Source organism: Ahaetulla prasina, chromosome 1 (genome assembly GCF_028640845.1).
Source record: "Ahaetulla prasina isolate Xishuangbanna chromosome 1, ASM2864084v1, whole genome shotgun sequence".
Classification (NCBI taxonomy): Eukaryota; Metazoa; Chordata; class Lepidosauria; order Squamata; family Colubridae; genus Ahaetulla; species Ahaetulla prasina.
The window spans coordinates 240,052,305-240,079,806 of record NC_080539.1 but is presented as its reverse complement, the minus strand read 5'-3'; the positions used below and the strand labels follow the sequence as shown (position 1 = coordinate 240,079,806).

Below are 27,502 nucleotides of genomic sequence, written 5' to 3'. Positions count from 1 at the left end.
GCCCAGAATACCAAGACAGCAAAATGGACAAATTGAACCCTTTTTCCTTGAGACCAGGAATCAAAGATGCCACTATCTGGTCCAAACACACACACACACACACATACACACACACACAGAGGCCTATCTAAATGCATTTGTCAGATTAAGCTAGTACTTCCAATTTAGAGAACAGAATTGTAGTTTGGATTCCCATTTGCAATAGGGCTATTAGTGATGTTCTTGCAGAGAAATAAGTGAATAGGAGAGAGAGTATTCTTAATGCCTCTGACAATAAGCATTCATTGAGACCTGAAAATTCAGCGTTTGAACTTTTTACCACTTGATGGGACAAATTTGATCACCAAGCAAAATGTAACTACTATTGCCTGGAAACTAAGAAATAGAAGCATTAGCATCAGTGGCCTTAGACTTGCTGAGGACAGGCCATATAAATGCTTGAACTATGAAAGATACTGGTTATAATTAAAAATCCAGCTGCTAAAGCTGTATCTATTACAGCAAAGTGAAGTAGGGAAAGAGGAGGGTGATGTCTCAATCATGTATGAAGACATGTAACTGAGACACTCAAAAACTGTGCATCTTTGTGTCTGGGCCTTTCTCTAGATCTTCTATAGCTTCTCAGATGTATCTCAAAGATGCACAAGCTCTCTTCCATTACAATAAACGTGGGATCCAAACTTATGCCTCAGAAAAATACTTAGGCTTTATTGTGGGATAAATAAATGCAAAATGATATATATACTGAAGTACAGGCAGTCTTCGTCTTGCAACCCCAACTGAGAGTGTGAGAACCAGTTGCAAGTTACTTTTTTCAGTGCTGTTGTAACTCTGAACAATTGCTAAACACATGATTGTAAATCAAGGAGTACCTGTTATTCTACTGGTGCTAATTTTGCTCAAGATATTATACTCAAAGGAGAAATTAATTCTGAATTAAATTTAAGCTTGGTCATTTATACTATATGGTGATTAGTATTCAGCTTTATGGATAGGCATCACTTTAAGGGTCCCTGAAATACCGAAATCATATTTATGATTACGATACTGGAAACAAAGAGGCAGCATGTTCCATTCAATTTTTATTAGATTTTTTCCCCCACTTGTTTTGTGATACTTTTTTCCACAATCAATTTTATCCTCAGCTGAATAGACTGGTATAGGACAAGTGCCAAATGACATAGATACTGTAAATGAAATATGAAATTTCAAAATATATCAAAGGGACAGACAAAAGTATTTAGAAAAATAATGTTAGCCAATAAAAAAAGTATTACATTCATCTATCAGGAAAAAGGGATGCTTCAGAAGTTATGTTTATCCCCTATTATCTTAGTGTTTAGAAGGTCTGTAAACTGCATGTGTTTCACCAGGCTTTTAACTGTCACATGGTTTGGGTTTTGCTTTTTTCTTTATCCTTTTCTCTTTTTTTATTTAATTTTTTTGTTATTGTTAGAAGCCAGATCCTCACGGAACAAAAAGGGCTGTGTATATGCAATTATGCACATACATATATAAAACAAGTATTGGTCTCATTAAATTTCAAATTAGAACAAATCAACTCTAGAATTTTGGGCATGTTTGTATTAAGTGTTGTGTCTCATGAATGATACTGTAGACCCAGCAAAGCCTCTGGATTATCTCTTTTACAACATAGCTCAAAGAAGGGTATGATCAGAACCCAGTTTCTACAACTTCTAGTTTATTATAGACTACACATCAGGCAATTCAATTTAAAATAAATGCTTATACATTACTAATTGGACTGCAAAACCTAACTTGGTTTGCTTTAATGAATGTTCTCTGGCTTATATAGAATGGCAAGGCACAAATCACAGTAACTGAATCCTCTTTCTGACCATGTAAAAAGACAGAAAAGAAAGCATGAAAGACTTGAGCTTCATTCAGCCTTACAGAAGTTCTTCCAGATGGTGCTAAATCCTGATTTACCATTATACTGAATCAAGCTTTTATCTTCATATGATCCTTCAGCTCAGCGCAAGGAGACCTCATTCAAAAAGTGAGGGCATAAAACAAAAGTGCAAGTAAGGTTCATGAAAAATTTAAATCTTGTTAAATCAATACTGTGATTACCAATGCTAATTTTGCACTGTAGCTTTCTAATGCTGCACTGTAAATGAATCTCACAACAAAAAATCTGAATGGATTTAAGACTAAGGATTAGCATAATCAATCTTTCAAGCATTTTCATGGCTTTCTTTGTCAATTGCCAGTAATGGGTGATTAATTACTAATCAAGTGTATCTAATTCCAATCTCTAATTGCCTATTTATGTACTTAATTACTATGATTTTTCACTTGGTCATCAGAAGGAAAATCAGTATTTTTACTGATAATGTTTTCCCAGGATTCTTACCTTGCCCACATTCTGATGTTTAAAAAAACAAAACAGAGAGAGAGAGATACCTTAATAAACTTTTGACTGCATTTGGTGTAAAATGCCGCATTTGTATTTTGGTTCTACTCTCAATCAAAGCCAGCATGCTTGAAGGTTTAACTGCAATACAACTGGAAATACAAATTGGAGGATTGCCAAAACTTACCATTGTTCCGTCACTCTTACTGTGGGCAACTTCTTGCTGTAGCCGAGCCACAGACAACTTTTCCCTATGGAAAGAAGGGAAGGATAAATAGCTGCTCGTTTTGCACTCATCATTAAGGACAACATTTATATATCACTGTGGAATTTACAATTTTTCAGGCATATGCCTCAGCACAATTTGTTTCCTCGGCCATATTTTAAATAATTCTAATACTACCAGAATTCTTTGTTTAAGGGACTGAATGATATCTAAGCCAGGCCTCTACAAACACATACAGCATTTTGCAGCTTGCTAACCTTTTTTTTTTTTAAAGTAATAAATTTACTCCAAAAAATGTGATGACAAGCATCTCCAAGACTTATTACTATTGCCAACCTCAGTGCTACTTCCCTCTTCTAGCCCCAAAACAGCTCATAGCATGTTAGATATTTCTTTGTAGCCTGTGAGGACTTTTAATTCATCTGTATGGTCCTTTCCTGCTACAAATTGAGCAGGCCAGGTCTCAGCACTACTTGTGCAAAATGACACAATCAGTCTGGGTTGTGTCTAGTGTTTAAAGAAACAGATTTTTCTTTATATAGATTGCATTCTATAGCGAGACCACACATTTCTTCTTTTAAATTGTGTCGCAAGATTCAAAATGAGTTTTAGCTTCTTGTTAAAAAGAAAACAGTTCTAATAAAACTGACTTTTCACAATTGAAAATATAAATTAAACTAAATTAAGCAATGATTCCTAGCAAATTCCATAATTTGATTAAATGACTCTTTCAAGAAATCATTAAAGACTTGTGAATCACAGCGTATGACAAATACTTTTTATATGAAAAGCACCCACAAATTTTATGGATATGGTAAGCAACAGGTGAACTGATATGTGGGAATGCCTTGGGAGACGAGGAAGATTCACAGACTACACCATGGCTGAAGAAGAAGAAGCTAAGCCCACAAAAGGAATGGGAGAGCAACAAAAATGGACCATCCCTAGTTTCTTGGACAGTAAAGATGGGAGAGGGGGAGAGATGTACTTTCAAACTTGCAAGATTTTGTTAATGTAACCTTACAATAAAGACAGAGTTAATACTTCTGATTGTGCTTCTTGGTTGGATTATCCCACAAGGCTGACAGTAGGAGAATCCATTAACATTATCCTTCATTAAGGGTATGTTCTCTGGCATTGATATCATACATTATCCCTGACCATATACGTATACAGTAATACAGCAATTGCTCAGATGAACTAAGTTAGTATTCTTGGACTTCCTCAGCTATGCAAAACTGCATAGTTCTTGATACCTTTTGGCACCTTAAAATAAAAGAAAAAATAAGCATGAAAAAGTCCAATATTTGTTACTCTGATAGGTGATTAATACTATATTCCACACGTCAGCCTATGTAATTCCTATCTGTAAGGCAAGATTAAAACCCTCTGCGTTTAAGATAGACATTTGTCAAGTTCTCTCAAATCATACTTTGCCCTGAAATTCAAGAGCTCAGAATCAAAGCACACATTCTGTTTCTTCCAAATCAGGGAAGCCCCTCTTGAAGCATCTTTTCTTGAGCTCTGAATATTCTGCTCTCAGCACCGCTAATAGGAATCTCCATTTTTTAGAAATGGATTCAGACAACACATGTCCTAATGACTCCCTAATCAGCATGTTCCCTGCCAACTAGTCCCCCTGAGAAAAGCTGGCTTAAGTACAAGTGCAAAGACGATGACATCAAGGTTCTTTTCAGAATCAATCTGACAGGAGGAGCAGCAGGCAGAAAGCCTGTGGAGCAAGAAGAAAAAAGCCTTCTGTAGGGAGATTTATGAGGATCAACAGGGTACCTTTTGATTGATCATCACTATGTGTGGAAAGTTAGTCTTCAGTTAGCCTAATTCTCATCATAGGCTGGAACCCAAGTTAATAAATTTGCTTCTTACATATTTATTACACATTTTCTCTAGGTCTACAATGGTTGCAAGTCTTTTTTGTTTTAGGAATCCTAATAAGATTTCATTCTACTTCTTTTCATAAAGCAATACAGTCCTTCTTACAATATTAAGATTTTTCAATGGATCTTTTCCAATTATTATTATTTTAATTTCATAATTATTTTATGAGATAATAGTCTGTTAGTCTTACCATGTAAGACTACGCATATAATAAATATTGTGGAAACAGCTTTTTTTCATTTGCCAGGAGAATTTTTATATTTTTATTGACTTTATTTTACTTTATTGTATAAACTATTTAGCAGCAGCTTTCATTTGAAAGGGGAAAAAAGTTTATCCAAAGGTTTTTGAAGAATTTTGAGAAAATCTCTAACCAATACATTTATTTCTTTTGCTTGCTAACTGCTTATTTCTAAGACATACAGCACTGAGACTTATCAATATAAACATACTAAAGGTATTTCTTTCTACCCCCAGTTCCAACTTTTAAGAATTTCCAGCTAAGGAAAAAATTTAGAAATTATTTATAAATAAAATGTATGCTTTTCATCTCAAATATTGACTTAGCATTGTTAAATGAATCTGCTTATAACTAAGTTTTTTAAAAAAGAGCTTGTTTGTTCTCTCATATCTAATAATTATTTTTGCATAGATTTCTGAAACAATGCTTTCCTTTTTATAAGTACATTTCATTCTGCGCAATAACAGACAGTTAAAACCTATTTTAATTAAAAATATCATCATTTAAAATATATAATAAAATATGTAATATGTAAATTTAATGTACCACAATAATTAGGAAACCAGCAAGAAGTTCTTTAAGATCTGGAGCCATGAAAAGCAAAAATGCATGAGATGCATGAGAGAAGGTACACGAGTCAAACTGACTTGCTGACACTCCATCCTGTCAAAGAATACCATATTTTATCATGAAGTAAAACACATTCATTCATTCATTCATTCATTCATTCATTCATTCATTCATTCATTCATTCATTCATCAAATTTATATAGTCACCCATCTCACAGTAAAATGACTAAGCAGCTTACAATAAAATCAATTATAAAATAAAAATATTAAAACAGCTACAATTAAAAGACATGAACAATATTATTAACAACACGATGGAAAAAATTGATATTAAAAACAAGGCAGCCATTTCATCAAATCACTATTGCCTTGAGATTCCCCGGTCTGCTCATACAACCATGTTTTAAGGGACTCCTGGAAAAATGTCAAGGATGCAGCTTTTTCCACAGGAACAATGAGACAGGGTGGGTGCCATGACAGAAAAGGCCTGTCTCCTGGGTCCCGTCAGATGAAACCCATTCGCAGTATACCTCTGCTGGACAGATGGAGATGGTCCCTCAGACACTGCAGTCCCAGACCATGAAGGCCTTTAAAGGTCAAAAACAGCATCTTGAATTGGACCTGGAAGCAGACTGGCAACCAATGCAGCATGTGGAGCAAAGGTGTTAACATGTGCCAGTTTAATGTTACTTGGAGTAATCACAGTATACTGATATATAAAATCTATACTTTAAGAACCAATTTCTTTAAAAACGTTTCAGTATAATCTGACAGTTCAATTTCTTGATAAACAGAAAAAAATACAGGAGAGACAAACACCTGCCCTTCTACAATAGGCTTTAGCTAGGCCTGTAGAGACATCTATCAGCTAATTATTTTATACCCAATTTTTTTTCTTTGAATATACTGCAGAATATATTCACATAAAAAGTCACCTACTTTACAAAAAAAAAAAAAAGATCATGAAATGCAGTTCTCAGTGTGATTATACTTACACCCAAAAGCAAGTGATACATTTGTCTCTCAACATTTTCCTGTCAGCTACATCTAGTATGAAGTCTTGCACATGTATAAATAGCTATATATGCTCACTGACAATCTAAAACAGGCTGCTACTATTTTATCAGTTATTCAACAAATAGGCTATATCCATAGCTTGCCAAACTACCTGTTAGAAAAGCACCACACCTCTTGTGGGACTGCACAAAACACCTTTTGAAACAGAATACTAAGCATTGAAGCTCTGATTAGGAACTTTTTATTATTTTTGGAAAAGAAATTGAACTCTCGAAACAAATCTAAATACAACAAAAGAAATACAGGTAGTCCTTGAGTTACGACCACCACTGAGCCCAGAATATATGTTGCTAAGTGAGAAATTTGTTAAGTGAGTTTTGTCCCATTTTATGACTTTTCTTGCCAGATTTGTTAAGTGACTCACTGCAGTTGTTAAATTAGTGTCCCAGGTTGTTAAGCGAATCAATATAGTACCACTTTATAATGCCTTGGTAAGGCCACACTTGGAATATTGCATCCAGTTTTGGTCGCCACGATGTAAAAAAGATGTTGAGACTCTAGAAAGAGTGCAGAGAAGAGCAACAAAGATGATTAGGGGACTGGAGGATAAAACATATGAAGAACAGTTGCAGGAACTGGGTATGTCTAGTTTAACAAAAAGAAGGACTAGGGGAGACATGATAGCTGTGTTTCAATATCTCAGGGGCTGCAACAAAGAAGAGGGAGTCGGGCTGTTCTCCAAAGCACTTGAGGGTAGAACAAGAAGCAATGGGTGGAAACTGATCAAGGAAAGAAGCAACTTAGAACTAAGGAGAAATTTCCTGACAGTTAGAACAATTAATAAGTGGAACGACTTGCCTTCAGAAGTTGTGAATGCTCCAACACTGGAAATTTTTAAGAAAATGTTGGATAACCATCTGACTGAGATGGTGTAGGGTTTCCTGCCTGGGCAGGGGGTTGGACTAGAAGGCCTCCAAGGTCCCTTCCAACTCTGATGTTATGTTATGTTATGTTATGAATCTGACTTTGCTTGTCAGAAAGTTGCAAAAGATGGTCATAAGACCCTGGGACACTGCAGCAATCATAAATATGAATCAGTTGTCAAACATTCGAATGTAAATCATGTGACCATGGGGATGCTGCAATGGTCATAAGTGTGCAAAATGGTCATAAATCACTTTTTCAGTACCGAACAGTCACTAAACAAACTGCTGTAAGTCGAAGACTACCTGTACAGATAGTAACTATCTAGTAACTGTTCAAAGTTACAATGGCACTGAAAAAAGTGCCTTACAACCAGAGATGGTATTCGACCTCTTCGGACCGGTTCGGGCGAACTGGTAGTGGCATTTTGCATTGGTTCCCTGAACCAGTAAATACCACCTCTGGTTGGCCCTGCCCATGCCCACCCACCTGCTCGCTGCTTGCCCCACCCACCCCAGCCCTATATATATTGCCTTCATAGTGGAAAAAAATTAAATCCCATCACTGCTTACAACTGATCCTCACACTTAAAATAAACACAGGATCCCCATGGTTCTGTGATCAAAATTCAGTTTCTTGGCAACAGGCCTGTGTTTACAACAGTTTTGCAGCATCCTGGGGTCATGTAATCACCATTTGTGACCTTTCTAATCAGCTTGCAACATACAAGGTCAATGAGGGAAGCCAAATGTGCTTCATAACTGCATGAATCACTTCACAACTGCAATGATTTGCTTAACAACCATGGCAAAAAAGTTCATAAAAATCAGGTGTGGCTCACTTAACCACAAAACAAAATCATTTAACAAAGTCAGGTGTGACGCACTTAACAACTTAGCAAATTCTTGCTTAGTGATGCAAATTCTGTTCCCAATGGTGGTTATAAGTTGAGGACTATATCCCTTCCAAACTCTATGAGGTATGAATCATTAATAGATTAAGGTCATTCCAATAACCAAGTTTTAAAAATTAAGAAAAAGGGAAATGGTGAAACAATTATGCATTTAAGAACAGCAAGAGGCGGTGATGGAAAAATCTGTGGATCCAATGAATGGATGTGGTGTGTCTGACCTTCATGTGTAAAATCATTATCTTTAACAACAGAGGATTTTCTATATATTTTTTTAAAAATTTATATACTGGCTTTTATAGAATCTTTGAACAGTAAAATGCAAAATTTATAATATCAAGCCAGCTCCTGACCCACAAAAGAATTCAAATTCAAAAGAATTCATTTGTAAGGAGATGCCTCTCCAGCCTATGTGTGAACATAGCCAGTAAAGGAGGAAGCAATATAACTTGGAGTAATTCGTTCCACTGTCAAAATGTTTTTACTGTTAAGTAATTTTTCCTAACATTGAACCAGAAACAATTTTTTAATAAATTAATTATTCCATGTTGTTTTAGAACAATATAAGAACAGAACTGTGTGACATCTTTTCAAGTAACTGAAAAGTATGATCAAATTCCATTTTATTCTTCTCAACATTGAACTTTTCAGGTTATTTTCATTTCTTTTCATAGCATTTAGTATCTGTTAAACCTAGTTTGCCTGACTCCCCACTAAAATACATTGTCCATGTTGGGCAGATAATATTCCAGGTGGACTGACTAAAAGAAAATAAAATGGAATTGCTTCACATGATTCCACTATCTTTTTATTGGTGCAACCTGAAATTGCATTTGTCCTTTTTCCAGCCATCTCAAACTGCCATGTCACATTCAGCTTGCAAGCAACTGCTGTTCAGAGATGACAAATAATTCCTCCAAGCCATATATTCACCATCCTATAATTGTACATTTGATTTTGTTTCCTAAGTACACTTTTTCTATGAAATTTGTTTCTCTCTCCAACCTATTAAATCACCTTGAATGATATTCCTTTTTTTTTTTGTTCAAAAAAGTTTTATTTTGACATTCTTATCCAATAACATATCCAATAACATATTTAATGTACCTTCGTATACAATTAATCGGATCTGCCCAGTCACCACCCCCTTCCTTTTCCTTTTACTCTCCTTCTCTACCTTCTTCTACTTTCCATAACCATCCTCCCCCTCTCTTATCTACATCCTCTCCTCTTTCCTCCCTACTCCTTTCTTCTCCTTCTTCCCCTCTTCCTTCCTTTCCTCCTCCTCCTCTTCTACTTCCTTCTTTCCCATCATTCTAAAGTAGTAACCAGGCAGGTCCGATCTTACATTAATTATACATCTTCAATCATCTTTGTACATTAACTATCAATCCATTTTCTGCCCCCTCCCCCTCCCTTCCCTTCCTCCCCACCCCCAGGACTTCCGAGAACCGAATACAGGGTATAAAACTAACAACAAAATTAAAATCTAGCACAAATCATAATCCATAGTCATTCCTTAAAACCTCCACTCCTTCCAAAGACAAAGAAGATACTTTTCTTCCAATCCATTATATATCAGACCATTCCACTCCTAGAGTTCTCAGAAGTTTCCGATTGAGTTAGTGTTTATTCTTGAATAAAGTACATAGTTTTAATATCCAACCTTCATCAATCAATATCAAAACAACGTTCCATCTTCCAATATTCACCAAGGGTTCTTCTAAAATGTCTTTCTTCCTAAGCAGTCCCTCAAAAATAGTTCATATTTCCAACTTAGTTTCTTTAATTTTTCTGTCCAACCTTCAAGGGTAAGCAATAGTCCATCTTTTCACATCTTTAACATTTATATATACGACAAATAATATTACAAATATCCAAAGTATCAATTGTAATAGTTAAAATCTTCACTTTACCTTACTTATATCAAATAACATTATTAAAATTACACCTATAACTTATCCAAAATATATCTATTATAACAATTACATTCTAATTAACATTACATCCATCTCTTAAATATAATATTTAATCCAAATTCCTAAATTTTACTATCTATCCTCCAAAATTACACAATATTCCATCTTCCTATTCCTTTATACCTTAAATATATCAAATAGTACCCCTAAAATTACACATTTATATCCACAATAAATCATTTACAAAAATTAACCATAATCATATATAATAAAGTTAAACATTCTCCCTCCCCTTCTTCTGTCTTACACATTTTCGACCATCTATTCACCATTCAACTTAACATCTGTTAACAAAGAATTCCCAATCTTTAATACATTAGTATAAAAATCTCATGCTTTATAAATTGTGTTGAGAAAATACTTTCTTCCTTTATAATTCAGTGTTAAACCAGCTGGAACCTCCCATCTAAAATATATCTGATGTTTCTTAAGCTCATCCACCAGAAAGGCAAATTCTTTTCTCTTTCTTAACATTTTAGGAGGAATTTCCTTCATCATTATTATATCTTTTTCTAATGTAGTAATTTTATTGGTTTATTTGTATGTTTTTTCATTCATTCACTCACTCACTCATTCATTTATTCATTAATCCATCTATTTATTCATTTTTTAAATAATTATATAGCTGTCCATCTTGTAAAACATATCTTTGTGCACAAAACAAGGTCCTAGATCAGGGGTGGGCAATTATGGCTCAGGAATTCTGGGAGTTGAAGTCCACAGGTTGTAAAGGGGCCACATTTGCTCACCCCTGCTTAGATTGAATTTTGTGACAGATACTTGACAACTTCCTCCACTGTGCTAGTAAACCATCAATGTTTTTGAAGGCCTTTGGGCATGATCCAATCAACTATAGTGCTCTCCCATCTATATTTACTAATCAGAATTTAATAGGTCAAATTTGTCAAATACTTTATTGTTTCCAGCTTTCCTACAACCTATGTTGTTGTGGCCATTGGCCCCTCGGTCTGCCAAATCAGATGAGGAGGCAGAGTGGGAGTCGAGACCAGCATCAAGGCAATTGGAGAGCTCTGAGGGGGAAGAGGGAATGGAACTGTCAGAAATAGAGGCAGAGGCCGAGCCTGGGCCATCCTTCAGCTCCCAGATGGAGAGGCAACAGCCCCCATTAAATGAATCTGGCTTCCTGATTGACTTTGCTTGTCAGAGATCATAGAAGATTATCACATGACACCCCCCCCCCCAAGACACCACAACCATCATAAATACATGCCAGCTGCCAAGTGGCCTAATTTTGACCATGTGATCATGGAGATCCTACAATGGTCATAAGTGTGAAAAATTGTCTCTTTTTCCAGTGTTGCTATAACTTCGCATGGTCACTAAATGAATGATTGTAAGTCAACAACTACCTGTACCCAGAAAAGTGCACTTGTGTGCCCATTCAAAATAAATTCACAGAATTGTTGCCCTATGAGGGCAATAGTGCTGAAAAGAAAAAAAAAATGTCAAGGGCTGAAAATCATAAGCTCAAAAACTGAAACGAAAAAAAGAAAGGTATCATTTTGAAATTCCTAAGAAAAATCAGAAAATAAGACAAACCGCAGAAGGCGCCAGAATATGTCTTTGTCTAGACCTGGCAAGATGTGTTTTTGATAAATCAATCCTGGCTTCTAGTAATCATTATGCAATTTTACAGACTGATTTCTTTATGAACTATTCTGGAATCCTCCCAGATAAAGAGATGAGTCTGTTTTGTAACTTCCTAGATCCTCCTTTTCCTCTTTTGGTAGATGAGAGCTTTGCCCTCTTCCAGTTAGTTGGTATTTCAACGCCAACACATTGATATTTGTGTAAGATCATAAGCAATTTCATTCAGCAGCCTAAAATGTAGCATTTCCCATCTTGGAGATTTAGACATATTCTTTTGTATGATTAAATGGCACAAAGTATAATTTTCATACTTTTCCACAAACTAGTTTCAAGCTGGCCTTTCTTCTCACTTCTTCCAACCTGAAAATAGCGAAAACAAATGCCAAACTATGAGCCATTAGTACCCTGTCTAATTTACAAAATGGGATTAAATTGTCCCGTCCTTTTTAAGGCCACAGTTCCTGGAGAAACTAAAACTAGAGCCAACATTAATACTTTTTAAGATGCAATATAACTCTTTTCTTTTGATTCTGTCAGTTTTAAGTATCATTGATTCATATGCATTGACTTTAGAAAGAATGGCACTAATTTCTTTATTCTGAAAATGGAGGGAGAGAAGAAGGAAGGAAGCTATAGATGTGGATATATCTTAATCAGGTCATAAACAATAGTCTCACAAAGGCTATTATACAGAATTACCAACTTTTTCAAACGTATCAACATAGTGTATTTAATTGCCAGAAGAAAAAATAACAACCAGCATGAATTCTGCTTAACAACACTTATCTACTACAAAGTAAGAAACTAATATAATGCAAGTAATTGATATTTACTTAAGCAAAGAGATCGGCCTATTCTTTGCTGAGAAAATAAGCTGCACAAGGTTACAATTACTGTTTATAGCTCAGGTCTTCTTTATTAGAGTCAAATGGGAAATACAACCCTGAATAGACTTTGCAACAAAAATACTGTTAAAGAAAAAGGGTAGGAACCTAGAAAGCTGCTGTGTTCTAAACCTGATCACAGATTCATCTAGCTCAATTATAGGACATGGGCTATGTTCAACAGAATACTAAAATAAAATGTAATTTGCAGCAAATGCAGCATAGTATGATCTCAGTCATTGTGTTCTATAAACACAGGCTGAGCAAGCTGTGCACATCCAGCTGATTTCGATTTATTCAATAAACGATAGTTAACAAGCCATGGCTAAGTACAATGTGAAATACAGCCATTGATTAGCAAAAAGTCTGCAGAATTTCAGAAAAAACTTTCTGCTCTTCCAAAATTTTTAGACAGTGAATCTAGAAATCTTACCCAATTAAGCACATATTATACACTATACTTTAATCATTTTCAAACATTAGAATGAAGTGGAGTCTGTCAGCCTGCTTTGTAAACCTGGCAATTATTATGTTAAGGTTAATGGATATAATGAATCCTCCGAAGGCTTCTAATCCAATGTAGCATTTGCACTAGCACAAGAGAGGAAAATTATCCAGTCAAATGATTAGGGATGGAGGAAGTAGTCCATTTTATTCATATGTTAAGTGGAACTTCCTAATTTGCACTTATTGAAGAAATGCACTAAAAGAATGCAGTTATAACTTGATATTTGTTTCATTTCAAATGTTGTAATTCAGTTCCCTAATAAAAGCAATTTATAAATACCTACATTAATGATGATAATGTAAAAAAGCACATTGCATTAGATATGTTCCAATGTTCTCTCTGTTCCTAATTGCAATGATGCCAAAGAGAAAAGTACATACCATGACATCATGATAAGCTTTCAGATAACCATTCAACCATTCAGACAACCATTCAGATAAGCTTCTTGATGCCATACACAAGTTCATAAAGCCTGGATTTTACTGTATAAAGCAAATTTTGTAACTTGCGATTAGAGTAATTTGCTACCTGAAAACAACTGTATAGTATGAAAAAAAGAGGAGTCCCTGCGAATTTTATTCAGTTTATCATTGCTATAGGGGGTAGTGTTCATCTCCGTTTTAAGGCCATTGAGCCAGTGCTTCGACGGTCATGTGGCCAGCATGATATCATAGAGCTCTGTTACCTTCCCACTGAAGTGGTACCTATTTATCTACTCACATTTGCATGCTTTTGAACTGCTAGGTTGTCAGGAGCTGGGGCAAGGACGTGAGCTCACCCCATCATATGGCGCTCGGGTCTCAAACCTCGGTTGGCAACTTTCCAGCCAACAAGCCCAGCATCTTAACTGCTGAGCCATTGAGTATGAAACGGATGTACAGAATTGCATGTGTTAGAAAAAATGTGTGAAGAAAGATGCATGAATTTTCATCCTAAGAGCTGCAGTGGCACAGTGGTTAAAATGCAGTACAGCAGGCCACTTCTGCTGATTGCCAGCTGCCTGCAATTTGCCAGTTAAAATCTCACCAGGTTCAAGGTTCACTCAGCCTTCCATCCTTCCAAGGTTGGTAAAATAAGGACCCTGATGGTTGGGGGCAATAGGCTGACTCTGTAAAACCACTTAGAGGGCTGTAAATCACTGAGAAGCAGTATATAAGTGCTATTGCTATTCTAAATCAACATTGTATGTTCCATGCTAAAAAAAAATAAAAAAAAATATTATACTTTAAAACCTGGTTTATTTGGGATCATAAAATTAAGAGCTCCCTGATTTTTCAGTTGGAGGTATTGAGCTGCAAATTCTGGGAATTGCGATCACAGGACATCTCAACAGTAAAAGAATAAGAAGAGCAACTTAACTTTTTAAACGAAAAGAACAGCAACTGGATATTACTAGGGTCTGTAATATTCTGAAAGAACACTCAATTTAAAAGGAAAAAGGGCCACATTCAGAGATATATTTAATTCAAAGGTTGGTTTATATTTTAATACATTGACCCATTTTCATTCCTTCATATTATTTCAAATAATGGTATATCTTATCATTAAATTACTTTTTCTTGGCAAGGGCATCTTTTGAGATTTTCACTGTATAAATTAAAATTCTGGATTAGAAGTGGATTAAATTTTTCACATTTTCAGGTTTATAATTAAGCATTTATTTAACAATGACCACTGGCTGGAACAAACCATTTCTAAATTCAGCTTCTTTGAAGACTTAACCTGAAAGCATTATTTCACTCCACTGAAATCCTGGCAAATATTAGGATCCTTATTTGTTCAGGGAAGAGGTTTTGTAATATAGTTGGTACATCAAGATACATATGTAAAATAAAACTGGTTGGGTTTTTTTGCCCATGAAATGCTTGATCATCATAGCTGAAAAATAGTCAATAAATTTTCCACAGAGCTCTTGAAATAGGTTCATTCATCACCATTACTACGCTTTTATTTTATATTTTTATTTTTACTTATCATTGTTGTTTTTCTACTTTTTAAGTTAGCTGGGGACTTTGGTGTTGTTGTAGGTTATGTTTCTTTCCCTCTTAAGTGTTTAATAATTTTATTTTACTATAAACATTTTTTTACCATGGGCAATTTATTGCATTTTATTTTGTAAGCTATTGGCATTCAAAATTATTCAATGGCATACCAATTTAATAAACATTATCTTTGAAATGATAAATTTAAATGTCTCTCTGCTTGGAAATCATTCAAAGCTTGTTTTAAAATATAGATTTACAGAATAACAAAATAGGAAATTCTTCTTATCCTACCCTTGGACAAATAGTTGTCCAATCTCTTCTTGAAAACCTCCAATGATGGAGGATATAGGAAACTTTTTGTAATCTTAAAAAGAGTTTAATACAAGATATTTTTTTATTTCATATATTTTAAGTTCTTAACAGAATGTTTAATAAAAGACAGCTGTAATTGCTGCACTGTTGCAAATTCAATTCAGAAATTAGAAGATTAACTCCTATGACTTGGGCTTCTCCTATTATTGTCCCTATTTTGGAGTAAATACATAAAACCAGTAACATGATTTTAAGCTTTTCGTGAATGTCAAAGATGCATATGCTTTTCTTGGAAATATAGCTTTTTTTATACAAAAGTGATAGTCAAAATAATTACTATTCAATACTGAAAAAATAAAATTGAGAAACAAAAGCTAAAAACTACACCAGCTGAAAGAAAAATGGCATTATAACAATAGTCAAGGAAAGATACATTGAGTTTGATAAAAAAATTATGAAGAACATTAGATATTTCAATAAATATTGTGTTATTAAAAAAGAAAAAGCTAAAATGTGGATTGATATAATAAAATTATTATAAATCCATATAGGCATTTAGCTGATGAATTGAACCGCACTGATGGACAGCACTAGACAGGGTTTTTTTTAGTGCCTTTCAATATCATGGAATCATTTTGAGTAACCTGACTATTATAGGACTAGTAGGCATTATTTGACAACAATAAAATTTCACTTTGGACAGGCAATTTAAAAAAGCAGTGCAACACAACTTTTTTTCTGTACCACGTCAGCAACTCCTATGTCTTCATACTAATTCTACTAGTTCTCCATTCTATTTAACATATGCATTAAGTCAATGGGAGACGTAAAAAAGATGGGGATTTTGTATAAACAAGTCTAATTATAAAAAGAACTCTGTCTCACAATGGCATTACTGTACATCCAAAGAAGCAATTGTTGGAAATGATCTTGCTGAGTACCAATTATGACATATTACCGCTTTGCGACTAAGGATCTGGTTATCTGAATGAGAATTTCTTGGTGATAAGTGACAGATAATCTTTTTGGTATTTGCCCCCAAGATATTACACTCCTTGCCAGGGGAAGTCGGGTCAACTCCCTACTTAAAGTTCCATACTGTTAATGTGGAAGCACATTTAAGGTGCCAATGGATCACAGTGGTTCATTTAGTACACAGTCAATGGTAAGATGTAATTTCAGATAGGACTATAAACTTCAACACATATCATATGTTGCATATTAATCAGTGCTCCTCTCTTGATTTAAATTGGGTTTCTGTTATTTAAATATTATTTTCACCATTCCCATTTTCCACAGGTATTATCATTTAGCACTACAAAATAGATTGCACAGGAATAAAATGTAATGTAAAGTAAGCTTAGGAATTAACTTATGTTGCCAGAGGTTTACCCATTTACATTTTGCATACTTCGGTGACCTTATTATATTAAGATATTTATGGTCTTGTAATGTAATCTACGCAATGGAAACTGCATCAGAAGAGACATTGGTCCTACTGTATATGTCCGTTCTCGTAGTGTGAGATGGGAGGTGCCAGGCTGGGTTATTCTAGGCTCTAGCTCTATGTACTGAGTTGAAACTTCTGAGGTTCCGCCTCCCTGGTGACGTTCCTCGGTTTTGACAACAAAGACGAAGCGAATGGAAATCCATCTGAAAGACAGAAAAAAGAAAACTCCCCACACTTGGGAAGTCGGACCAGACAGGAACAAGGCGAGGCTGGCACTTCCCATCTCACAATACGAGAAAGGATTTATCATGGTAGGGCCAAAGTCTCTTCTCCATAGTGTGGAGATGGGAGGTGCCAGGCTGAGATATACCAAAGTCTGGCCAGCACTACAGGCGGGAACTGTCCTCGGCTGACGACCCTGGCTCTTCATAGACCATCTGCAGTACCCTTCGACCAAATGCAGCCTCACCTGAGGCATAGGAGTCTAATCTGTAGTGGCGTATAAAGGGAGATGGTGATATCCATGTAGCCACCCTACAAATCTCCTCCACGGAAGCCTGAGTAGCCCAGGCCACCATTGTAGCTGCACTGCGGATAGAATGGGATGTTATCACCTGAGGCACTGGGAAAGCTTGAAGCTCATAAGCACGTGCTATACATGTCTAAGCCAATGCCCCACCGTGGAAGGGGTCACCCTGTTGCCCAGAGTTCATGGTTGAAAGGAGATGAACAGGAATTCAGTCTTCCGAAATGAAGAGGTCCATGAGATATAAATACGGAGGGCCCTCCTAACATCCAGCGTATGCCAGGTCTGTTCCAAGGTGTGCCGAGGCCTTGGGCAGAAATCTGGCAGGACCAACTCCTGTGCTTTGGAAGAAAGGTAGGGTTCAACCGCAGGACCACCCTGTTTAAGTGAAAGATACACAAGTCCTTGCTCATCAATAGTCACCAACTCTGATATCTGTCGGGCAGACGTGACGGCCACAAGGAAAGCAACCTTACACAAGGGGAGGCAAAGACTAGCCTCCCTCAACAGTTCAAAAGGTGCCTTGGTCAATGCCTGTAAAACCCTTGTCAGATCCCAAGTTGGATATCGGTGGAGCATAGGGGGCCGTAGATTAGCAGACGCACGCAGAAAGGCATGCACCCTCGGATGGTAAGCGAGGGAGCCCCGGTCCCCAAATGTCAAAACAGAACCCACTGCAGCCACCTGCCATCTCAGAATATTAGGGGAAAGCCCCTGTTCCAGGCTCTCTTGTAAAAACTCCAGCACCTCCACCAGTGAGGCTGAAGTAAGGTCCCAATGCCTTGTCTTACACCAAGTCATGAAGGTGGTCCATGTGGCATTGTAAATGCTGTGGTCGAAGGCATCTGGCTGCCTGAATTGTCCATATGACCCTGGTAGAAAATGTCTCCCGTCCTAGGAGCCTCCGCTCAACCACCAAATGGCCAACTGGAGGCACTGGAGGTCAGAATGTAGCACTGGCCTCTGGTTGAGGGAGACTCTGTCCGGAGGAATTCTCCAGGGTCTGGCGACAGACAGTCCGACCAGGTCGGTAAATCATGGCCTCCTGGGCCAAGGGGGGCCACCAACAGTACCTCTGCCCTCTCCAACACACCTTCTGGATGACAGCAAAGATCATGGATGGGGAGGGAATGCATATGAGTCCCCTGGGCCATGGGATTCTGAGAGTGTCCACCCCCTCCACTCTTGGGGCAGGGAACCGGGACAGGAACCAGAGGAGGTGAGTGTTCATTGGAGAGGCAAATAGATCGATCATCGGCTGGCCAAAACATTCGACGAGGTCTGCAAACAGGCTGGGATGGAGCCGCCATTCTGATGGATCCACAGTGGCTCGACTCAGCCAATCGGCTCAGATGTTGGCCGTCCCGGCGATGTGGTCCACTGTCAGGGACAAAAGGTGAGTCTCTGCCCACTGGCAAAGGGGGTCCGCCTCCAACATAAGGGATCATGACCAAGTCCCCCCTTGCCTGTTTATATGAACTTTCATAGTTGTATTGTCTGTGAGGAGGAGAACATGTCGCCCCCTCACCTGTGGGAGGAATGTCTGAAGGGTCAGATGGGCAGCCCGCAGCAACCCTGGGCTACCTGAGACCCGCAGTGGCCACCCCAGCCAAAAAGGCTGGCATCTGATGTCACCATCACCCGGCAAGGCTCCCTGAAAAGGCAACCCCTGTGTATGGTCCCGACACCCACCAAGACAGAGAGAGGAGCATTTGTGGTGGCACCATTACCCAAACTTTCGAGGAGCTGGTACCCTTTCTCTTAAAGGGGAGCAAGAACCACTGGTGTGAAATCTTGCCCACAGGACTATGGCCAGGCAGAAGATCATCTTCCCTAGAAGTTGGGACAACCTGGCCACCAGCACCCTCTGGTCCTGCCAAATGCTTTGGATCAAAGCCCCTATGCTCTCCTGTCTCTCCTGGGACAAAAACACCTGACCTGCCCGAATGTCTATCAGGCCCCCCCAGGTAAATGAGCCTCATTGAAGGCAGAAAGTGGCATTTCTCCAAATTCATGGAGAACTCGTGATCCCTCAGAGCACCTATAGTTGTAGCTAGGTCGCATTCCACTAGTCTCTGGGATGATGCCTGGATGATCAGATCGTCCAGATAACACTGGATCCTGATAGGGATTGACCTGAGGTACCCCGTCAATACCAATAGAATCTTGGTGAACATTTGGGGGGCAGAAGCCAAACTGAACGGCAGGGCTACATATTGAAAGTGACAGCCGGCATAGCAAAACCTCAGATTTTGATGGTCTGGACGAATAGGGACGTGGAGGTATGCTTCCATGAGATCTATGGATGCTAAAAAATCCCCCTCCCTGATTCTTGCTAAGATGGAATGCAGGGAGTGCATTTTGAACCTCCTGTACACAACGTAGTTGTTGAGTCCCTTCAAATTTAGAATTACCCTCCACTACCACCACCCCAAGGCCTTTGGGATGACAAACAAGATCGAATAGAACTCTCGCCCCTATTTGCTGCGGCGGAACCAGCTGAATGGCCCGAATATTCAGCAAGTGCTGAATAGCCGATTCCATGAGTCCCCGCTTGACCGGGTCTTCAAAAATTGGACAATGGAGGAAAAACCTCTAAGGAGGGGAAAGAAATTAGAGGGAGAGCCCTGCTCTTACTGTCTCCCTAGCCCCGAGATCTGTTGTTAGGTCATCCCAGCGGTCCGCAAACAGGCCCAGCCTGCCCGCAATAGGTGCCTGAGGCCAGTCGTCACTTGGACCGACGAGCTCCTCTGCCATCGTTGCCCCTGAAGAGCCTGCCAGATAGTGGCTGTCTACCCCTGCCAAAGATAGGCCTATTGGTCTGGTATCCTGATCTGGACTGGAAGGGCCGCTGGTGTTGGGGAAAGCTTGCCCCCACTCTCCCCTAATGGAAGGAGGGCTGACTAAAGTATGGTGATGGACGGAAATTGGCTCACCTGCCCTGAGAAGGAAGCGGCTTCCTCTTGTCCTGGTCTCCACCAGTAAAGGGTCCAATGACTGGCCAAATAAATGTCCCCCTTTAAAAGGGGTAGAGGCCAGTTTCCATTTATTCTTAGCGTACATGTGCCAGTGACATAGCCATAGCATACGACTTGCTAAAACAGACGTTGCCATGGCCCGGGCAGAAACCTTGGTAGAAGCTGCCACCAGGATTTTGGATAAGTCCTGATGAGCGCATATATCCTCAGACGCTAATTGGGACTGGAGCTGACGCAGCCATTGGACTGAGGCCCGATAAAGAATGATGCCACCGATGCCCTAATAGCCCAAGAATCTGCCAAGTGAGCCTAGCAGAGGGCCGTCTCCTCCCTCCGCTCCTTTGCCTTCAAGGCATCCTCCGCATCTAGCGGTAAAATGGTGGAAGAGATGAGTGCAGCCACCAGAGTATCCATCTTTGGGATCTCCAACAAATTAAATAGGCCTGCATCCAAATGATGGGAAAAGTAATAATATTGAGAGTGGAAACTATATTATTGTTGGTAATTAAGGAAATAGAATTAACAAAATATGAAAAAGAATTGATTAGAATTATGATTATATTAGGTAGAATTATAATAGCTAGATATTGGAAATTAGATGTGATTTTTAGAATAGAAGAGTGGAATTCTGAAATGTGGAAATTAGCCTTAAATGATAAAATGACATGTGATATTAAAATTAGAAGTGGTGTGTATAAAGAAGATATTTTCTGGAAGACTTGGAAACCATTCGTGGACTATGCGCTTGGAACATTGGACGCCTCGGTACCTGTACCTCGAGAACGTGGATTTTGGCAATCATGAGGATATATCCGAAGACCCAAATCTTCCTTTTTTTTATATATATAGCACAAGGGTGGAAAAATGTATTTTCTTTTTTTTCTTTCTTTTTTGTTTGTTTGTAATGTTAAAAAAAATTTAAAATAAAAAAAACTAAAAAAAAATAAATAGGCCTGCATCCATGCCAAAAAGCTGATTATCCAAGCCAGCGGCCCTAGATGCTGTGGTCGGTGAGGCCCATTGCCAACGGATCATTTCCAAAAACATCTCTGGTATAGGGATGGTATCTGCCTCTACTGCCTGTTCTGTGAACAGGTAATCATCCTGCTCTCCGCTGTCAGTGGTAGGGCCAGTTGCCGTAGGGGCCTAGCCTAGATGTGCTATAGCCCATGCCTTTGCTAACAATGGTTTCAAGAGGGTGGGGTTAAACAGGCCCTTGAAGGGCAGTTTTGGGCGAGAATCCTGCTCCAAATCCAAAAAATGCCCCTCGCCTTGAAACTCCCCTGAATAAAAACTAAGTTCAGAGGGACTGAGTGACACAGGATCCTGGTAGTCCACCACTGCAGGCAGAAGCCTCCGAGATTCCATTTCTGGCCCCAGGTATACATTTGGGCAGATGCCTGAAACTGTTGGTGCATGCCTTCTGCAATGCCCCTTGTAATGGCCTGATCAATCCATAGTTTTACAAATTGTGGCATATCTTGTTCCCCCATCTCCCCTTGGTGGAGCCCCACCGCAATGGGGGTGAAGGTGGCCTCAGGGGCCCTAAGCGCTGCCCCTGAAGGCCCAGGCCTTGGCTGTGGGTACCCCAAGACCTCAGAGGACCAGGGCCAGACAGCACCAGGCTGAGAAGGCACATTGTGAGTCTGCTGAACAGACAAATCTGGGAGCGGAGAAGCCAACTGGCGTTCTGCAATGCCAGAATTAGAAGAGGCCTGAGGTAAAACCCCAACCGAGGCCTTAGCAAACTCTTTATCAACGGGCTTTTGTCTTATCTGGGCAGTCCTTTCATCTGCCTTAGAGAGCCCTGAACATGCTCTGGCTCTGGCTCTAATCTTTGCAGCCACAGCAAGGCTGACTGTCCTGGGCTTGGCTGGTTCTCTGCCCACCCTGTCAGGTTGAGGCGACGAGGAGCCCTCAGCTGAAAATGATGCCTGTCTGCCATTGTCTCCTATGTTGACCAGTTGCTAGGCCCAAAGCCAACTGCAAGGCCCTCAGTAAAAGCAAAAAAGGTCTTTGCAAGCAGTCAAACCTCCTTCCGGTGCAAGGAGACCTGAAGTCTTTCAAGGGCTAAGATAGTCAGACAGGCCAGTTCTGAGATAAAATTTAAATGGGCAGAAAGGAAAATACTGGCCTGATTCCACAATGAAGATATGAAGGCAAAATGGCTGCAGGAACCTCAAAATGGCTGACTCCAACCGTTCCTTTGCAAACACAAAATGGCTAACAGAATCAGGCCCACCAGCCCAGCCAGGTCAGGCTGCAAAGCTAGCCTGCAGGTGACAAAATTTGCTGGTGAATGTCCAGGCCTCCCATCTGCTGTCGTGGAGAGCCCTACCAGCCCTGTAGCCACTGCCCAATGCCGGGGATCAAAGCCTCCCAGAGAGGACATCGAAGGAAAGCGTAAGAAACAAGGCTGCCGCGAATAATTCCCCAGTCCTGCTGCAGCGCTCACAGTGCTAATAAATACTAGCAGTAAAAAAACAGCTCTCCCAGGCTGCAGGAGGCTGGCACGGACACAGAGTCTCCAGCCGCAGCCAGCCGCAAAAGAGGAGCCCACTCTGCAGCTGACTGATGCAGGATCAAATGGAGCAAAGGAAAATTACGCCAATGCTCAAAGAGGCTGGTGCAGCTCCAGCAGCTTCAATAGAGGCGCTCCAACACCGCAGAGGCCAGTCGCAAGCACTGGGGCGAATTTAAGCCCGGCAGCACCCCAAAATATGACCCTCTAGAGGTACCTGTGGGGAATGGGGACGGTGGGATCAGAAGGGACCACCCCCCAGCTCAAATCCATAGCCATGGAGAGCCCTCTACAGCTGCAAGAAAAAGCACGTAAATATAATAAAGGAAGAAAAGGAAAAGAAAAAAAATACAAGAAATACAAGAAATTGGAACAAAGAGAAAAATGGTATCCAGGCAATTACTTCCAAGCTCAGCTCTAAAGCTCTGGAGTGAAGAAAATTGTGTCCACTGCTGAGACTGAGTTGAAAAAAATCTGAGGAACTTATATTTATACAGCCATTATACAGCAATTTCATGAATACAACTCTGGGTAGCTAAGAAAACATTAAAACAATGAAAAAAGATAGCAAAGGATAATAACTTGCAATGATTACCCATACAAAATAACTGACGAAAAAATCTCAAAAAACCATTTCATTCTGATTCCGTGCACTGAAATACATCCACATTTCAAAAAAGTGTCACTGGCAAACCTTGATTTTAGTTTTCTACTTATATAATATGCTAATTAGGATCCACATTTTCTCTAAGGAAATGTCCTAGCTTGTGATGAAAGCCTTTCTAAGAAAAATGACATTAATCTAAAGGAGAGGTATTTTACCTTCCATTTAAGATCAATTGTAAAAAAAAAAAAAAGGGGGGGGGAGAATAAAAATAACTTGATCCTGCTGACCTAATCAAGAGTTCTCAAGAAGAACTATTGGGATAGCTCAGCTTTCACAAGTTGGTCCTATCCCAAAGTCCTGAGACTCTAACTCTCAGAATGTGCCAGTTGCCACTTGGCATAATGGCTAAGAATACAGAGTTGCAGTCGCAACACTTCAGGAAAGTATTATTGTTCTGAAGAATACTGAATATCAGAAAGAAAAAAAGTGGTATCTGGCAATGCACACATAAAATCTAGCAATGCATATTATAGAAAAGATTTTTTGCAGTATCATACTTAAAGAAGTAGAAGAAATGAAATATTTCTCCTCGGACATGAGGCCGCTTCAACGCTGCTTTGCTACTGATCATTTGTTCAACTCCAAGATACTAACTCTGTATGTCTGTGCACTGCCTTAGCAGTATCCTTTCCTAGGCAAATCTTTGTGGAATGCCATAACAGAGATCCTGTCTGACCTGGCATTTTAAAAAAGTAAAGATAATCCACAAATTTAATACTGTAGTGAAAATTATTATCTTTGGACAACAAAGCTGATCCAAATGGGTTGGTAGGAGATTGTGGTACTCAAGAAGCTTTGTTAAGCAATGTTTCATTTTTAATCACGACAAGTTGCCCCGAAGAAATATTTTGCACCCATCTAGAGGCTTTTCATGGAATACAGTTAGCAAATCACTGCATTAGAGCAAATTATGTATGTTTTAAACATATGCATATGCTTAAAACATAATTGTGAATTATGCTTTGGATGCTTACACAAAACTTACTATAAAAGTGCATTCTCTCTATTTTGTTTATGTATACTGATTTCTCTCCACAACTGGCTTTGGAAAAACACTAGTTATATTTGGAACTGGAATGGTTATAGTGGGATGGCTGTATACTACACTGATTAGGAAAGGGGATTGTGATACTGTAAACCCAGAAGCAGTGTTTTGTTTTGTTAAACAAAACCAAATGTTAAAGCCAAATGAACATACAAACAATGCATTTAAAAAATCCCACAACATTGTCAAATCCTTATATATCATGGAAGTACCAGACAAACAAGTTGGAATTATATTCCTTGACAAGGCCATCTATCAAAAGCACTGAGAATATTCAGAAAGAAAAACCCAGTGTAAATCTCTTTATAGGAAGTCTATATATGTATCTGAGGTTTAAATATTCTTCCCTTTTAGTTTTCTTTATCTTCAGTATTATATAAAAATATTATCAGTAATCAGTAACTGAAAGAAACGTAGAAAAATTAGTAAAATGTGAGTTGCATTTAATTAAAGGCATTTTTCTTTCTAGAAATTAGTTCCTTTTTTTATTCTACAAAAAAAATTATAAACATACCAAAGAGAATGCCAGCCACTGATTCATTTTAATTGTGTTTATTCAGAAGGCACAATTGTCTCTACAGTATGTGTACTAGAAATAGAAATAGAATAACTATTCACAAGAGATTAACAATAACTTTTTTAATGAAGAGTACAGCTACCATAAAAAAGTTTCAAAATGCTGTTCCATCTAAAATAAGTCCAACTCCATATACAAAACATACCAAATCCTATATGGAAATTACAGATATTTAGAAAATACCAGAAAACACAGCAAGGAATTTAATTGCACTTACAACCTACTTCTAAGATTTCTAAAAAATAGAAACCATGGAACAACTGTGGTTTGGATCAAATCAAACTACTTTAGATACACACACATTCTGTTAATTACTAAAAATATATTCATACTTTCAGAGTACTGTGACACTGGGACTCAACCGCGAGCAGTGTAACATATATGGGTTGTCTTCGACTTTTAAACATAATTTAGCCCTGAATTACAGCCATAAATTGTGCAGCTATTAAGATACCTGCCATGTAACTAGACCCAATTTATTACATTTTGTAGCAGTTGTGAAGTAAGTGCTACAGTCATTAAGTCGATGCCATGGTTGTTAAGTGAATGCATTGGTCATTAAGTAAATCCAGTTTATCCAATGGGCATTTTTTTTTCTAGAAATTGGAAATAAATGCCAGAAACTTGCAAAAAACATTGAAAATCATAGTGAAGTGACCCAAAGATGCCAAAAACAACCATAAAGGTGAGCCAATTGCTAAGCATTCAATGCAATCATGTGATGGGAGGGATGACCATCATAACTTGAAAATCAAGCCATAAGTAGTTTTTGGGGAGTAACTTTGAATAGTTATTAAGCAACTGAATATCAGTTGAGGTCTATCTGGATTACAGTAATCTTCCTATTGTAACTGAACAATGTATAGATTAATATTAATTATAGTTTAATGTTGACTTAAAATGTCATTAAATCGCTATATGTTTACTTGGAACTATATTCACTTCCCACAAAAAAAAAAAAGCTAAGGAATTTAATGTCTGGTTTCCTTTTTGAAAATTTCTGAATTGTTTCTTTTAAGCACACAGCTCTAATTAACTGGTAAGCAGAAAAAGATGTATTGATAAAGGACTAATCTTCTCAGACTTCTCCAATATAGATCACATGCAACAATAATCAACATAAACAATAGAATCAAAACATGATATTAAAACACAGCCTTCTATTTTAAGATTCATATTGCTCCAGTTATCACTGCGCAGAGTACAAACCAGCTTTTTCAGAATCAAACTGAAAGCTATCATTATCTAATTCAGTGTGAAAATGAAATGATAGCATTGTGTTCTGTGCAATATGAAGCCACTTAAAAATGCAAATTATATCTTCCATGAATATGATGGAATGCATGACTGGCATGCAAATGTTCACTACAGTTGTCTAAAAACAAAACAAGAAAGTGTGTCACTTTCCGCTATTTTTCTATATATAAAAATCATTGTACGTTTACATTGAAAAAGTACAAATCAGCACTTATTTTTGTTAGGTATAGACAATTTCTAATAAGCAGAGATAGTATGAACCTTAAAATATTTTACAAATTAAAAAAAAACCCTGTTATGTCATTTAATAATAAAAAATCACTATTACCTGCTAAAGAAATATAAATTTCTTAGTGCTATTTGAACTAAATTTCCTGTTTGACCAAGTAATGAAAAACAGTTTGAGCAAATGAGTACCTGGTTACCAAAATGACATCTTATAAAATTTTATCACTCTGCAATTACAAATATTTTCTTAATTTTTTTCTATAATGGCAACCTACCATTATTTCAAACCTAAAGAACAACAGTTTGGTCACACTAAGAGAGAATGAAGGACGCAATACCCAAATGTGATTCTTGTCACAATCTATTCTTCAATAAAGTCATAAATTTAAAGTAAAGGCGTAACTGTAGCTTTACGGTATGTCCTTTTTAACTCTTTTGGATAAAAACCGAGGTATGTGTGCCACTCAGGGAAATTTAGTTGTTAACCCTATCTCACCCAAGGTAGGATAAGACATCTTGACTTAAAGCATGTAGGTAGATATTAAAGGCAATACAATTCTACACAGAGAGATAAACAGACAATCCGTAGATATGTTGTCGGATATGTCCATTATTTATTTATTTAAATTTTATTTAAATGTATTTATTAAAATAATTTATTTATTTAAAGCAATAAATAAAAGCCAACAACAATGAAATTATAATTTCATACCATGCTGAAAATTAAGGCAACAAAGTTGAGCATTTTAAATTTCCATTAGTGTCAGCCTTTGCAGGTAATCCAGAAAAGAAGCACAAAGCATGATTATC

General features: G+C 38.0%; 1 protein-coding gene across 9 annotated transcripts in view; it reads right to left on the bottom strand.

The window, feature by feature from the left end:
• The window catches only part of NCKAP5 (NCK associated protein 5), a 638,109-nt gene that overhangs the window by 387,624 nt on the left and 222,983 nt on the right, over nucleotides 1-27,502 (bottom strand). For all 9 annotated transcript variants that reach the window (XR_009156463.1, XM_058194176.1, XM_058194167.1 and 6 more), the window contains one exon: nucleotides 2,565-2,628. Coding sequence is in view for 8 of the 9 variants with exons in the window: in XM_058194176.1 (XP_058050159.1) it covers nucleotides 2,565-2,628 (64 nt within the window). In the remaining variant the exon portion in view is untranslated. The remainder of the gene's footprint in view (nucleotides 1-2,564; nucleotides 2,629-27,502) is intronic.